The sequence below is a fragment of the Mytilus trossulus genome, chromosome 5 (assembly GCF_036588685.1).
Source record: "Mytilus trossulus isolate FHL-02 chromosome 5, PNRI_Mtr1.1.1.hap1, whole genome shotgun sequence".
NCBI classification, from domain to species: domain Eukaryota; kingdom Metazoa; phylum Mollusca; class Bivalvia; order Mytilida; family Mytilidae; genus Mytilus; species Mytilus trossulus.
This window is the reverse complement of record NC_086377.1, coordinates 20,572,953-20,590,620: the sequence shown is the minus strand read 5'-3', so window position 1 is coordinate 20,590,620 and position 17,668 is coordinate 20,572,953. Positions and strand designations below refer to the sequence as shown.

Below are 17,668 nucleotides of genomic sequence, written 5' to 3'. Positions count from 1 at the left end.
TAGGATTAAATTAATGCGAAAGTAATATTTTTCCAATGAAATCAAACACTTTATCACGCCATTCATTGCATTAAAATATATCTATATAATTTATTGTTTGCTCTAATAATTGATTTAATAATTATTGCCGACAAAAACATAGAAAGCATACACTATTTATCTAATGACTTTGTATTTTACAAAACACAGATCGAATTAATTTAAACACATTTATATTTTGAAACACTCGATATAACATGTATAACGCAATGTTTGATTTCGATGCACCACGCGTGAGTAAACTTGAAAGGACTACAATCGATACAAACATGTATATGTAGTTTTAAACCACATAATATCAAAGAACTCACAGGTAAGACGAATGTCTTATTATAAAAATGAACAAAATATTTCGGGTTATACCACGTAGAGCTCTTTCTATTACAAATTTGACAAAACAAAGATTTTAGAGAAAAGTTACAATATATATATATATTTATTTATCATCTATTTTGGCATTTAGTGGAAATATAAATGCAGGGCAACGGTTCCATTGGGTCGTGTCATAAACCGAAGTCCCCATAAGTCTTCTTATGGAAACTCATGTTCTCATGTCGCAATATTTATATATGGATATATGCTCTTTTCATAATGCTTTTAAAATAATATTCAACATAATTTTCACTTTATATTGGATAATAACTGCGCAGTGACCTCCAAGGGAAACTATAAAATTTAAGTCTTCTCTCAACTGGCAATACAACCCTTGTCAAAGTCCATTTTTGATGTGCGAGAATTACTTAACACGTCCAATAAGATAAGTGACAAGTTCTTTGGACATTTGTAAGAATGAAAAAAGGCGAAAGAGTTCAATGAAAAAGTATCTTGATAAGAAACAGTTCCAACAAATATGATTTACTGAAAGTTCTTCTGATAAAGACTGCGTTTGTGTAAAATATATTTGTTATTATATATATGTAGTCCATTTAAAAAAAAACCAATTATATCTAAGAACACAATAGTCCTGCAAATTACGTTTATAAACGTGTTAAGTAACCTTGTGGTGTGGTGTTGTTTGTTTATAATCAATAAATATGTGTATATTCAACAAAACTTAATCAAATCAGATCAAATCATGGAAGGATAGCTTTGAATAGACAATATGATAATTGTACTGATTGCAATCGTCAACCATTAAGACAGATGTTTGAAAGATTAATTTCTGGTATCCAGGTTATACGATGAAATAAATAATATACTAGGTGATTTACTCAATCAAATGCATATTTTTGACCATAACAGAAGTAAGGTCCCTTGAACATTCATGACCCTAAATGAAAGCGGAATGGAAAAGATAAAAACTGCTCATGTGTTAAGGAAACTACAAATACATATTAATAATGTCACACGCTTAAGAGTATAAAGGAAATTTATTGTACTATTATATATATGTGTATGGGCACGTGATATTAATGTGAGTGATCATGTTTTGCGAGTTAATATCTGAATTAGAACCTTCTTTTGCCGACTACGTATCGGTCAAGTTCTAATATAATGTTCACTTATCGTTTGCCTTTTCTGTTTTTGTACTATATAATAATGAGTTGTATATCAATTACTAGTATAACATGCTGCTCTCATTTTACGCAAGTAATACACAAATAATATACAAATGTACATGTGTTGTATTCTCAGGTTTTATTTTTATCTAGAGTAAGAACAAAAAATGAAAAAAGAAGAAGAGGAGGATACCATTAGCAATCTGGCTTTATTAGTGCAACATATTGCACCGGATGTATTGCATCGTTTTTTTAAAACTGTGATTCTAAAGGGTAAAGACTTCGAAAAATATCTTGAAGACAAAATGCACACTATATTTCATCTTCATCATACTATACAATGCTGCGTGAATGGCTGCAAAACTAAACACTCGAGACAAAACAAAGTTTTATCTGCGGAACAGTTCAATCTGTTGTTTGAAACATCAGCTTGTGAAGTTAAAAGCCATGTTAAGAAAATACAAGGTCGATTAGTACAAAAATGTATTTGTGGCTTAAGACCAATTACAAATGTGAAAGTGGAGGTTATGGACATAACATTAATTTGTTGTGTGATAAACCAATGCGAAAGTATGCAGAAATCAGAGGAAGATAGATTGGAAATAATACGAAATGTCAGAAATAAAGTTGCGCATTCGTCAATATCGCTTTTAGAATTTAACGACTATTGGACAAAACTAGAAGGGGCGCTTCGAGGATTAGCAGAATTAGTAAGCGATGATTTTGGAAAAACAAACAAATGGTCGAATATACTTTACCAAGAAAAGAAAACTAAGTGATAGTTGTCAAAATGAACAAATGAAAGTTATCATTCAGCGACTACACGACCAGATTACGGAAAAGGAGGTATTCTGATAAATGTGGACCCTTACACAAGATAAAAAAAAGTCATTCTACGTTTTATAAAAATAGAGGAAAAATGTTTTCTTATAAAATACATATAATAAATGTAGAATACATGGTACTCAGGTAAATAGATCTAATTATGATGATACAAAAATAGGCTTCACAGTGAAACCCACACCAAAAACACTCACACATAAATCACATAAACGCATACGAAACAAAAAAATATATATTTGAAAATAAGGATTTCTAGTGAGATTGGGAATGTGATTAATATTGAGACCAAACGACGTAACTGTTAGTAAGCATGGGTCGCTGCACGGTGCATCAGCACATCACAACAAATAACAATACAAAACAAAAAATTACAATCTCTCAATCAAAATATTCTGACTTGTGACATGCACATATATATTGGGAACAGGTTAATCTCGTTTGCAGGCGCCCAACCATCGCTTGTCCTGGTACAGTATTATAACAGCAAACAAAAATAAACTATACAAATAAGTTGAAAAGAGCTCCACTTATCAGTTTGATACCAAGCATAACAAACAACTCATAACATACCGATTTGAGAGTACTCAAAGTCACAGAAAGCTAGTACAAAGCATATTACGTATCAATAAATGAAAAACAAGTATAAAAAAACGAAACTACATTCATTTGATTATTCCTTGTTTAATTTAAATAAATTCCTAAATTATAGGGAATCATGCATATGATGTCGAGGACTCAGCAGAAAAGTTTAACAATAATCGATTACTTAATGACAAGAATTGGTAAGTAATCCTAAAGGTTGAGGGTTAGTCATCTATATAGCAGTACATATTTTAAAGCTTGATGCTAACGCCGCACTCATTGTCTGCTTCTTTCAAATGCAAAGTTTAAAAAAATAGAACTTTTACATACGAAAAAGCGATTATAATTTAAAGAGGTTCCTTAAATAAACTGTTGATATCATAATTTACAACTTGAACATCTCCAATAAACTTGATCATAATAAACAATGTGTTAATCAAGTATGCAGCGGGATTCACAACTGACATCAACAACTTCATAAAAATATCTGTAAGTGAAATCCGCAATCATAGGTTTGAACGTTAGTTTCAATTTAGACTTGTTGAAAAAAAATCGTTTGGGCTTGTCTTTTATTTTCCCTGCGGTTTAAACAATTCGCTCATCCTATCTCGACTTTTTAAAATTCAAGGATCTTTCCTTAATCGAGGTAAGTTATATGGCATTCCAAACACCGTTTTGATTCCTAACATCACTGATGAAACACTAACTGTCAAAATCTGGATATGGTGTTCTAATTTTTGCTCCTCATGTTTGGGTTTAGAACATCAGTTGTTCGACCTGTTAGTCTAATGCGTTTTTGATAATATTTACTTTCTCTTTTTTGGTCTTTTGGAAAACGTAGTTTGTGCTGTATTTAGACCCCTCCACATCGAAATTTGTTTTACATACACACGTATAAAAATTGCGGTCTTTATCTACCGCAGTTGTCAATTAAGACTTGTTTATATTTTTTTGTTTTGGCTTGTATTATTTTTTTCCTCCGCTTTATATAATCCTTTCGTCCTATCTCGTAAGTTGAGGTAAGTTATATGGCCTCCTAAATACCGTTTTGAGACCTAACATCACTGATGAGACATTAATTGTTGAAATCCAGATATGGTGTACTAAGTTATGACCTGATGTGTGTGATATAACATCTTTGCCGCAATTTTATTGTTTTCTATTTGGTATTAATTTAAATATTAAGATCCATTGTGTTACATCTTATGATCAATTTATTTGTCAATCGTCAATGGCAGTCAGCAGGGTTTAAGAACATCAGTTGGTCGACCTATTTGTCAAATGCGTTTTTGTTAAAATATACTTTCTCACATTTTGGTGTTTATGAAAATGTAGTTTGTGCTGTACTTAGACCCCTGTACAACGAAATTTGTTTAACATGCACACGTATAAAAATTGCGGTTTTTATCCACCGCAATCATGGGTTTAAACATTTAAGACTTGTTTATATTTTAAAAACACTATATATACAGACCACACAAGTCGTCGAAACCCGAAACCCATAAAAAACAAGAAACATGTGATGATGTGGTTAGAATAATTTACTTATTAAGACTACAACCCGTTGTTGTGATGTTGTAAAATATATTATGAAAACTTAAAATAATTTGAAATATGATCCTCTTTTACTATAATTGTAATGATCTTCTTCAACTATCACATATCATCAAACAATTCTTTATTGACTACAATTTACAACAACTTTCAACAGTATTTATGTATATATGTTGTAATTAAGCAGCCATAAAATCATTTCACTTAATTTAATTTCAAACATCTACCAGAGAGAAAGTCTTAAATTAATGTGTTTAATACAAAAGGGTACAATTTGCGCTACTATACAAAATAAGTTATTTCCATAGCTAGTGTCATGTATACCTTCATTTATCCTAATTCATTAACTGTGAATGTTTTGTTTTACCTGAATCCGTTGCAGTCTTATTTATTTTATATAGAATGTTTTTAGAAATACTGATTCTTGAATATTCTGTATACCATTTTCACTTTAATGACTTTACACATTTATAGCATTACTTCGTTTATATTTAAACTGAGGGGTACCACCAAGTGGTATCGGGATCCAATCAGAGAATATCGAGGGATGGTTGGTAGGTGATAGTGGGATTGAACCAGAGGAGAGTCGTGGAACTGATCAACCAGAGGGGAGTGTTGTAGCGGATCCACCAAAGGAGAGTAGTGGAGCAGATCAATCAGAGGAGAGTGGTGGGTCAAACTAACATAGTTGAAATGTCGTCCTGGTTTTATTAAAACTGTTTGACCGTCAATTGATATTAATAGCTTTGGTAACTCAGAATGGTCTGTTCCAAAATATATAAAATGGTCAACGTTCACTTAATTTAATTTCAAACATCTACCAGAGAGAAAGTCTTAAATTAATGTGTTTAATACAAAAGGGTACAATTTGCGCTACTAAACAAAATAAATTATTTCCATAGCAAGTGGCAAACTTGTTTTAAAAAGGAAATGAAAAATACAAAAATGCTATTCAAATTCATTTGTCGAAATTATTTTTAAAACATATAATTATATCGATAAAAGAAAAACTACAAAACATATTATTATTTCTGTTGTAAAATATTCAAATGTATTACAGGTGTCATACTACCAATTACTCTCTCCAAATTAGAACGTATGTGAAAGTAGGCCTACTCGGGAAAAAAATAGTGCATTTGATGTAATTATTTACTTAAACTAACCAACAAATTGGCAGAAATGAACTTTCCCAAACTTGTGGTGAAAGAGAAATATATTAAGACCATTTTTAGCTAAAATTTACTTCATTCAAAATTGACGATTAATGTTCTCCATAATATACTAATTTAAGATTTCCAAAAAAACAGGGGTTATTTTTAGTGCAGCTCTATTCGGAAGACCTTTTCTTTTTTTTTATAGATTTTAAACATCTGTTGAAAATTGGCATGTAGAAAGATGATACATGTACAATTGAGGATGCAACTGGTTTCTATGAAATTAAACTTAAGGTAAAATATTTAGAAAGCTGTGAAAATTGCTAAATTTGGTTGAACAGATAGGGACTTTTCATTGTTGGTGGTATGACACCTTACAAACAAATTTTCTTAACCCCATTGACAACTTATTTCTAACTTATAACTCGATCTTTTTACTGTTTTCAGAAAAAAACTAGTGCTAGAGTATAAATAATCTTATGAATAGAAGCAATATAACACAACATAACTTAATCTGTTTTCATCATTTTTCTTTTTCAAATTAAGAAAAATGTGACGAGGGACTACCATGTAGTAGTGGGAGTCTACCAAATGTAAGTAAGGGAAGTCGGATGTTATGTAATGGGGTTCAACCAGATGAGAGTGATGATCATCAGACATCTAGAATTTGGATTCAACCAAAACCGAATGGCAGATGTCAGATATCTGGAAATGAGGTTGAACTTCATACGAGTGATGAAAGGGTTGAACCAAAGGAGAGTTGTGAGTTAAACTGGATATGAAGTTAAATGGATTGAAGAGGGTTGGGATCCCGCTCACATGTTTAATATACTTTTGTGTGAAATTAGTCTCTTCTACTTTTTCCAGTTCTTATTGTCAAAACATTGTTTCGTTTCCAAACATGTCAACTACTGACTTACAACCAACAAGACCCTCACTTGAGAAAGACGCACAAAAGAATGAGGTGGTGTAAAACATGTGCGTTAGTGCTCAATCCTCACCAAAACCTGAGACCGTGGTGTAACAGTAAAACATAGGATGAAATTATAAAAATCAGTCGAAACAGATTTAACTCATCAGATCGATTCAAAATAAACATTAATCAAAATTAACATAAAGGTCTTTTGTAGGGTATATTTCATTCCCTAATCAATAATTACAAAAAAAGACCATTAAGGCAGATATGAGAGTACTCGTAGTTACTCAAAGCTAGCTCAAGGCCAATAACAATTAAAAATAAATATCAATAAGTATACATCCTGCCTTATCATAATAACTTATTTCAGACGGTAATGTATGTATGTCAGCAATAAAATAGTTAATTAAGTTGGGATTACTATTTGGTCCAACAATATGCAACTGTGTTCAGTCACTAGTATCCACTGGGGTAAAGCTGATGACAGTAACTGCATTCACGGTCATCCCAAGATGTCGGATGAAAAATTAGGTCATTTTTTTACTGTCTGTTAAGGTGTTTTTACATCATTTTCTTTCCAAAGCATAATTTGATACGATGTAAATATATAAAAGATTCACATGGAAGTCACAAATCTCTACCGAGGAACGTGTATAAAACGGGAATTTGGATTTGAAAAATACGCGAGGATGACCGTAAATCGTAATCGAGATGACCGTAACAGGATTACCGATTCATAACAAGGCTGACCGTAATTGGTTAAAAGATGACCGTAAATTGTTAAGGATGACCGTAATTTATAAAGAATGACTAAATTGAAAAGGATGACCGTCAATTGAAAGAAATATCCATATTTGTATGTATTAATTTTTTGTTGAGTTTGTCGCAATAGGGGAACGGTTAGTTCTTTTTAACTATTTGGTTTGTAGTTGGATGCTACATATGACGAACCATGTATTTGAAGCACGCCTTATTTTTGTCTACCTTCAGGATAATGTTGTCTTCAAAAATTACACCTTTGTTAAGCCAATTTAGTCTTACTCAAATGATGGATGAACCTACTCATTTTACTGAATCTTCGTCATCATTGTTAGATCTTTTTATAACAAATGATGCTCACATAATAAATTACTGTGGAGTCGGGCCACCTTTATTAGACCAAATACGTTCTCACTGTCCTATGATTAATCTTCCGAACTTTCCAAAATGTCGTCAAAAAACTTTCAAGCGGAAAATTTGGCTATATGATCAAGGAGACTATGACAGATATCGTAACATTTTATCTGAAAGAAATTGGGATTCCGTAATTAACTTAAATAACGTTGAACAATTTACAACCGAAATAACAAAAACTATCATAGGAGCTGCTGAAAAATGTATTCCAAATAAAATAATAACTGTTCGCAAAAATGAACCTCCATGGCTAACAAATGATGTTAAAAATAGATAAGGAGAAAAAATAGAATCCACAGAAAGGCTAAAAAATATGATAACCCATCATTTAAGAAAATACGAAATGAAGTTACTAGTTTAATAAAAAATCGAAGGATGATTATAACAACAATTTAATTTAAAAAAAATCATGAACAGTAACCCGTCCACTACTAACTGGTGGAAAATGGTTAAACAAATATCCGGATTAAAAACAAACGACGCAAGTGTACCCCCATCAATGGTTAATAACAACTTAATATTTGATGAAATCGAAAAGGCAAATGAATTTAATCGATTTTTTTCTTCCCAATCAAATATTGAGGATTCAAGTGCTGTGTTACCTGAGGAACTTCATAATATTAGTGATGACATTGTTATATATATAACTTACTGTTACTGAAGTTGAAGATATATTGAAAATTGTTAACCCCACAAAAGTCCCAAATTGTTTAAAGAAGCATCTTCTGTTTTAAAGTATCCACTATGTAAACTATTTAACTTATCGTTAAGTACGTCTACTTTTCCAGATCAATGGAAAAGAGCAAATGTTACCCCAGTTTATAAAAATAGTAAACCGAATGATATTAAACACTATAGACCTATTTCCTTGTTGAGCGTTTTATGAATGTGTATGGAACGATGTGTATTTAAACATGTTAACAATCACTCTATGCGCAATACTATTTTAACTAAAAATCAGTCGGGCTTTACACGGGGGAATTCAGCAGTCAATCAATTAATTAACATTTCGAATGATTTTGGAAAGACTTTAGATAACGGTAAAGAAATCAGGGTAGTATTCTGTGATATAAGTAAAGCGTTAGATCGAGTCTGGCATAATTAAGGGACTGATATTTAAACTTCGACAAGCGGACATACCGGGTTCTTTACTAAAATGGTTTGAAAATTATCTTGCAAATAGAGTCCAGCGGGTGGTTATTAACGGTTCAAGTTCCGAATGGTTACCTGTAAATGCAGGCGTCCCACAAGGGTCTATTCTAGGCCCTCTCCTTTTTTTTATACATTGTATTTATAAACGATATTGTAGAAGACATTCAAGCTCAAATTAAGCTATTCGCAGATGACACTTCATTATTTATTATGGTTGACAATCCAACAGAAACAGCTAAAATTTTAAATGACGATCTAGATAAGATTTATAATTGGTAAAAAAAATGGCTTGTTAATTTTAAAGCCCAGAAAACTGAAAGTATGACAATTTCAAAAAAATAAAATAGACTCTTTCATCCTCCATTAAATATGAACACCAAAGAGCTACAAACAGTAAGTCAACACAAACATCTAGGTGTCTTTTTTTTTTCTAACAACGGATCCCGGAACGACCATATTGAATATATAGTTTCTAAATCTTACAAAAGAATAAATAGAATGAGAAAAATGAAAAATGTTCTTGATAGATTTTGACTTGAAAAAATTTACATATCATTTGTTTGCCCAACTCTTGAATATGCCGATGTCGTTTGGGACTCTCAAAATCAGAATTGGATTGCTAAACTTGAAAGTATTCAGCTTGACGCAGCGCGTATCGTCACGGGGGGTACTAAACTTACCAGTATAAACAATTTATATGTTGAAAATCGATGGGAAAAAATATCTCAAAGACGACGCAATTACAGAATAAGAGACTTATTGCCTGATTCAGTCAACACACAGACCCGTTTATATTCTGAATATTTTATCCCTGCAACAACAAAACTATGGAACACTCTTAACTTAAACATAAGAAAATGTGAATCTTTATCATTATTCAAAAAACAAATTAGTACCCAAAATAGTAAGATCCCAGCGTATTATTATATAGGACATCACCTTTTCCTTCGTAACTTAGTAGACTCTCCAAATTGTCGTTGTGGTGATGTTGAAACAAATTCTCACTTCCTGTTATCTTGTCCCATATATACTAATTTTAAGACAAGAACTATAGTATTCTGTTTCAGTTCTTCCTGTCCAAGTTAACACAAAAACTTTGCCTTTTGTATCAACGGTAGCCTTTTATTTAGTTTGGTGCAGAAATATATTATTAAAAGTAAACGTTTTAACCCTGATGTTAATGCTTCATCACTCAATAGGAACCAAAGCATTTTACGCTGTATTCATTACAACAATTCATGTTTATTTTTTTTATTTTTTTTATCATTACATTTTTTCTTTTTCTTCTTTCACCTTTTTCATATTCATATATTTGTTACAGAGCATGCCAGTATTTATATTTATGTATTGTTCAATAAGTGTATTATTTTTGTAGAGGAGACAGATTTGTAAAAGCAAATTGCTTGTTTCTGAATCCTGAATATTATTTCCTTGGTATAATATCGTATCATGATGAATGATCTGAATAAATATTGTTTAAACTAATGTTATCTTATAAATACGTCTTACACCAACACGATTAATTATTTGATACAACAAAGGTAATACTAATACGGATATTTTTTAGAAATGACGGTTATACTATGAAAGGTACGGTCATCCTTTATAAATTACGGTCATCCTTTCGAAATTACGGTCATCATTTTACCAATCACGGTCATCCTCATTATATGTTACGGTCATCTTGAAAATATTTTAAAGATAATTTACGGTCATCTTAGAGAATTTTCAAATCCAATTTCCCGTTTTATACACGTTCCTCGGTAGAGATTTGTGACTTCTGTGTGAAACTTTTATAAATTTATATCGTACCAATGTATGATTTGTAAAGAAAATGATGTAGAAACACCTTAACAGACGATAAAAATACAGACCTAATTTTTCGTCCGACATCTTGGGATGACCGTGAATGCAGTTACGGTCACCAGCTTTACCCCAGTGAGTATCGTCGTATAAATTACATTTTCTAGATTAAGAATTTATTGTATCTTATAACCTATTTTTATCACCAAGATGCGATCTGAATGACCATGGATATTTACTTATTTACAAAGATACCAATGCTAAACCATCGCCAAATTTACACATTTCGGATTATTTTCTTAAAAAATGACGAAAGTTGCAAATCGTTTATATATCATCTAATGCAGAACATGTAATGTATGAGCAATCCCCTTCTTGGAGACCTGATAGTAATGCAAGATAGATTACATAAAAATTAAACCACCGTTTTCCTTGTATAAATCGCCTTTGCTACTTATTCGGTGAATTTGTTTACAATCTTTAAAATTCTTCGACTATAATACCAACAAATTAAAAACCATAATTTGTACGTTTATTAAAACCTGACATTCAAATAGAGATCGACAAATTCAAGAAGGAAAAAAACCCGGAAAACAAAAGCGAACATTTTGTTCTTAAAAGCTGTGAACTGCTTTTCTCTTTCTATATATATGGTAATTTGTGTGCATTTGTTTGTTGATATAGTATTTAAAATATAATAAGTATTATAATGAAACATACATCTAATGTAATTATTGATTGATATAAAATGCAAAAGACATTTAATTTTTAGTGAAAATGACGTTGGTCTACTTTAAGAATGTGCGTTATACACCCATGCTTTTAAAATTTTGGTCACTTTACATGTTGAAAATTACATAAGACTGCACTTATTTAAAGCAGTTCCGTTCTCAGTCAATCATGCTTGTCAATTTGAAAGAACATTTTGATATTTCGTAGACTTTGTCATGCTTTAACCTGTTTAAATTCGACATCTAAATAACAAGAATCGAATGTATGCATAACTATTTTCAGGTTCATTAAGTAACGATCAGCTAATGCGTATGTTGTCAATGGAAGATGACGTCTTTTCGTCTAAGGAGCCACATTCAATGGACTATATTTTAGATGAAATGAAAAGAAAAATTATTCAAAATAAGACGATGACACCTGCAGAAGTAAGCAGGTTTCTAGATATACTGCTTGAAATTGTAAATGACAGATGTCAACTAGAAACAAAAGGTATGTCTAGTTTAAGCTAAGGAAAGACAATATATAAACCAACTGAGTTTACAAGTTAGAAAACTAAATTAAACTTGAACTAGCAAAACAATACAAAAGGGTAACACCCGATTTGTGTCAAGATAAATAATATTTTAATGTGCTAACTAAAGAAAAAAAAGACGTAAAAAATTGCATGATTTAAAATGTTACTTCAATATGCGTTTTAAAGGATATTTCAGTAAAAATTCAGAACGATCACTTAAGTAGTGTACCCCATTTCTTAATAGCAAAATTAAATTATACATAAAACACAGATTTTGTACCTACATTTTCAAATTCCATATACCTGTCATTTATAACAAAGAAATACATTTTCTTTTAGATCACAAACACTGTTCAGACTGTGTTAACCAAGAATGTTATGTTATGTCAGGTAGCCATAGTTGTGAAATGTTTTTGTGTAAATGTGGAAGGCGTATGCATGTATGCAAACTTGAAGATCATAAAGTTATATGCCTAAGCGAAGAAGTTGAATGTATTAATAAAAGTAATGGATGTGAAACAACTCTGCTTCGATCAGACTTGGTAGCCCATTTAGAGAAATGTCCCGCAAGTGTCCTTGTGTGTTCATTAAATCATGGAATTTATCAGGAGAAATGTAGGGAATGTAAAGAGGTCAAAATTCCTAATGCAAATATTGGAAGCTGTCAACATTTCCAAAAATGTCATGAATTCATTAGGAGAGATGAAATGTCATGGCATCTGAAGAATGTTCATATCGATATCTGCGAGGAACTATTTGGGGCGCATGCTTTGGTGTGTCCATATAAAATATCAGGATGTACTTATACAGCAGTCAAGCATTTACCAGATAATATGCATGAAATTGAAGATAGCATTTCAAAAGAAAATGTTGGAAAAAATAGGTCAACTGACATGCCTGAAAATATTTTCATAAAAAGTTCCCATATAATTAATTGGTACCTAAAAGCCTTAAACATAAATCATGTGTATTCGACAAATTCACTTGTTAAAAATGTATGTCAGTCAGTCTGTACACCGGAAGATGTTATAATTCCAATTTGGGAGAAAGAGTTATCCTCGTGGTCTCTAGTTCGGTTTGTAAGTATACATTAACAGCTAATCTTGCTTTAAATTGAACACTGGTAGCATAGGTAATTTAAGGAATAACAGTACTGTAGTTGAAGAGTTTCCACCGTCAATTGTAGATTTGACGGTCGCAAATGCAGTTTTACTGGCGACGCGTAGCGGAGACAGTAAAACGGAGATTTGCGACCGTCAAATCAAAATTGACGGTGGCAACTCTTCAACTACAGTACTGTTATTCCGATTCTAATGCATTATAAAAAGAAAAAATACGATAAAACTTGGAAAAAATGTCTAAATTTGACAAATAAAAAAAAATCCGCGAAACTTTATGAACGATTTTGGCACAAAGACGTCATGGCTAAACGTGAAGTCATACAAATGAAAACTTACAAACTGGAGATTATTACGTTACCTGTACGCTTCAAATTCAAATAAAATTACATTAAAACGGCGAATTCGTGGTAGGTGTTGTTTTATTTTCGATAATATAGTAGTAAACGAACATTTGTTGATTCATCAATTCAAAATGGCGGGTCTCTCCTTAGTTACGCCTGGTCAACTGTGGATTTGACGGCAACTTTTAGCCAATGAAAAAAATAGTTACATCCAAATTGCATTAGAATTTTCGTTCTACAACAGGGTGCATTGAGTATGTAGGTAAAGTTAAAATATTTTTTAAGCTTGCTTGTTAGTGTGAAGTCATTATAGGTTTCTGTTTTCTGTCGTCCTTTCAAAATAGTTAAGTCCGACTAACCATTCGACTCGTTGTTCATGTCCTTTTGTTTATCATGGGATTATAATTAGCATATTTGGCCGTGATGGCCAAAGGGTCTAAGTAGTTCTACAACTGTAATCACTAGTCAGTCAATACTGAGCTCGAGGCAATGAATTCAAACCCCGCCCGTAATCTTAATTACTAGAATTGTCAGTATTCCTCCATAAAGTCGGTGGTTTTCACCGGACACTCCGGCCTCTTCCGCCAATAACAACTTGCCACCACAAAAAGCCCAAATTTGACACTTAAAAGTGGCTTTACACACCAACAATCAATTGATCATATTAAATATGATAATGTATTGTACATATTTCACGGGAAGGCATTATAATTGACCATATTCTAAACCTTGCTAACGCTTAGTGTAAAATATGGACAAATATAAAGCCTACATATGTTAAAATGAGCATGAAGCATGACATGTAAAATATCGACAAATATAATGACTACCTATGTTAAACTGAGCATAGAGCATGACATGAAGGAATTATTTCGTAAATAATACTATAGATACAAATATTTTTTGTGAAATGAATAATGCAAAATACAAGTATACTTTCAATTTTATTTATTTATTTTTTTCAAATATACATACTGAAATAAACGTTACAATATACAATTAAAATAATTCTTCCAAATAACGAGTTTACATAACGCGGTTCAATGTTGTCTAATGCGCAACATCATACACGAAAGTGATGCCAGTTTTTCATAGAAGTGAAAAGAGAGTATTGAACATAATTATATTTGATGGTATCAATTTTGTTGCACCATTTTTTCAAAGTCAAAAACATAAAACAAACGTTGAAAAAATATATATGAAAAAAATTATACATATTTTTTTCTTTATTGAAAAAAGTATACAATACGATATCTTCTATAAACGACACCATTTTTGTCATGATAATCATTGTCAAATTTTTGTCTTTTTTTGTTTGCCTATTTTTTAGAAACATTTGGTTGTTTGATTTTTTGGTCAGTTGAGGGGTAAGTCTGTGATGTATATTTCATCCAATTCTGTAAATGTTATAACATACCAAAATATATGCAAAAAAAAGTAACTTTTCTACTATAGGTACAGAATTTTTCATAATATCTTGTTTACAAATTACTCCTTCAAAAGCCGTCAAGATTGTTTAAACTGTTAATTTTGTTTTCATATTTTTACCCTGCAATATTGCTTATATTGATATGAAAAATAAATTGCTTGACCTTAACATATAAAATGTATAATATCAATTACATCTTAATACGAATTTTCGTTTCAGAAAACAATGTCCACTGGCTCCTTTTCACCAATACAGAAATGGAAACATTGTGACACCCGTGCATACTTCAGACATATTAGTTTATGTCCATACAAGCCGAAAGTAGACGAAAAGAAAGAAGAAACAAAAAAAACAATAATAAATTGTTTAACGATTGAATATGTAACAAGTGGAATGGGAAATAAATAAAATATTAATATTGAACTTTTCACAAAGTTTTCCATTGTACTTTTACAAAGACAGTATGACATAATGCATAATCAGGACAAGCAAAACAAATTAGCATTTAATTAAAATATGTAGGTTCTGTGGCGTAAGATGACCAGGTGATTGTCCGGAAATTTAAAGTCTGTCACAGGACAATGTTAGGTGTTAGATATAAGTAGACAATTTTCTCAGCAACTAGAAACCAACGTTAAAGAATTTATTTCCAAACGGGAAAATGCAATAAAGACCGTATTTTCAATACATATGGCATTACTTACATTCAAAAGTAACATTTCATCTCCACACATGTACATTTGTTATATAAATATTCAACACAATATTTCTAAAGAGACTCAAATCTACCCAACATCATATATTCTTAGTAACTTAATTGGAAAGATTAATAACTCTTACGGCTTATTCTCTTAGATTGACCCATTACTTCGAAATCAAATGCTCTTTTCTAATAATTATAAATGTAAATGCAAAATATCAAATAAAAATCATTTCCACTTCCTTCCTCTTACATTAAAATGAGCAGCAATCTAATTGTCTTCATAGTTATTAATTCCATAAAGTTTTTTTTTACCAAATATAATGTTTTGTATGCCATTATAAATATAATTCCTGACTTTTTTTGGGATAAAATAGTTCACCTCATTTAACCTGTATAAATCTTGGGAGAAAAATATTTATGAGGTTGGAAAGAGCCCTAGTTTATGTTTGATATGATTAAAGTGATGCCGACAAACACTTAGGTTTAGCAGGAATGATTGTAGATTGTTTTTATTTAGGAACACAAGTTAAAAGGATGGATTTTCTTTTGCTCATAAATAATTGTCCTGTGGCAAATATTTATAGAAATACATATCTTAACATTATATATACATCTCACATATTAATTCAAACAAAGTATATACTAATAGTCTGAGCCAACACAACTACATGCATACAAAGAGAATATTACATGGCAAAATCGGCATTATATGCCGTATCATCCCGAGAAATCATATCAGCCTGAGGTTCACACTGTGTATTCTATTGTTCCTTTTAGTCTTAACATCATGTACCTACTTTGCTTTGTAACTATTTAACTTATTGTTTGTAACATCAATAGTATACCTGGGCTAAACTTAGACAAAAGCAAAAGTAGTATACCGCTGTTCAAAACTCATAATAGATTGAGAAAAAAACAAATTCGGGTTACAAACTAAAACTGAGGGAAACGCATCAAATATAAGAGGAAAATAATGACAAAACAGAAACACAACAGTAAATTGTAACATAAACAGAAACGAACTATAATATCACAATGGCCATTTCCTGACTTGGTACAGGACATTGTAAGAAAAAAATGGTGGGTTAAACCTGGTTTTGTGGCATTCCATACCCCCCGTGGTCAATTTATAAAACTTTATGGCAATGTTAAATATAACATTAAAATGACAACATTAAAATGACAACATTACATGACAACATTACATGACAGGACTACAATACAAATAAATGGGAGAACATATAGGACAAAATACACACGAATAACAGCTAACAAAAAGTACTAAGTTTAAAAGTTAATACGCCAGACGTGCGTTTCGTCCACACAAGACTAACCACTTCAGGTTAGAGGAATTTAAATCTGAACAACCCGTGTAGGGAAAGTGACACCCAGATGGAAAAAGGACCAGGGACCAAAGGCTAGGGTTTTCTTCCTAGGATAAATACATCCTTATTATTTAGAAAAATTCATACTTTTGTAAACAGTAAATTTAAAAAATGACTATATAATAGACATAGATGATTAAACTGAAGTGGTGACTATCTACATAATTGAAACGGAAACATTACATAAAACAACCTAATCCAAACCAAACTAATTATAACCGACTGCAAAAATAATCGGTGTGTACATATGTATCTTGTATAATTCATATTTTTTTTCTTTCTTAAACATCAGTATAAAGGTGGCACGGATGTTACACGTATTTCTTTCTTTCATGATTTTCATTTGATAAACACAAAACCTAAATCCGCATGAGAAAACATACTTTCGCGCCCTTTTGCGGTAATGATTAATAATAGCGAAACAGGACTAAATAAGGAAACTGAAATTCTTTTGATTTACAATACAAATTGTTATCACATGTTAAATAAACATTCCCGAAAATTATAAAAGAGTACACTTTTTTTTTATGTGCACGTGAGGGTTATACTCACTAATATTTGTTTTACCACTAATTTTGTAAGTATTCACTGCATTTCTATTTCGCCTTAGCGTTTTGATTGTTAACATGATTAGTTATCCAAATTGATATTTGTTTTATTTTACAATAAGCCATATACATTATTTGATTCTTGTTGAAATGGTCAAAAGATAAAAAATAATGTTTTGA

At 31.3% G+C, this 17,668-nt stretch overlaps 1 protein-coding gene across 1 annotated transcript; it reads left to right on the top strand.

Annotated features, from left to right (window-relative positions):
- Window positions 1-296: 296 nt before the first annotated feature.
- On the top strand, window positions 297-15,260 carry LOC134717730 (F-box only protein 40-like). Its single transcript, XM_063580223.1, has 8 exons — window positions 297-352; window positions 1,692-2,384; window positions 3,091-3,163; window positions 5,019-5,186; window positions 6,218-6,433; window positions 11,730-11,936; window positions 12,301-13,040; window positions 15,072-15,260. Exons 2-8 carry the CDS (start codon window positions 2,256-2,258, stop codon window positions 15,258-15,260), a joined length of 1,722 nt encoding a protein of 573 aa, XP_063436293.1. The 5' UTR covers window positions 297-352; window positions 1,692-2,255.
- The last annotated feature ends 2,408 nt before the right edge of the window (window positions 15,261-17,668 follow it).

What these genes read in the sequence shown, in the direction of transcription:
- LOC134717730 (XM_063580223.1), top strand. Translation starts at nt 2,256, where the DNA reads ATGATTTTGGAAAAACAAACAAATGGTCGAATATACTTTACCAAGAAA. An exon ending in AGATCAATCAGAGGAGAGTG is followed by an intron (nt 5,187 to 6,217) that starts GTGGGTCAAACT and finishes TTTCAAATTAAG; the next exon opens with AAAAATGTGACGAGGGACTA. An exon ending in CGTGGTCTCTAGTTCGGTTT is followed by an intron (nt 13,041 to 15,071) that starts GTAAGTATACAT and finishes TTTTCGTTTCAG; the next exon opens with AAAACAATGTCCACTGGCTC.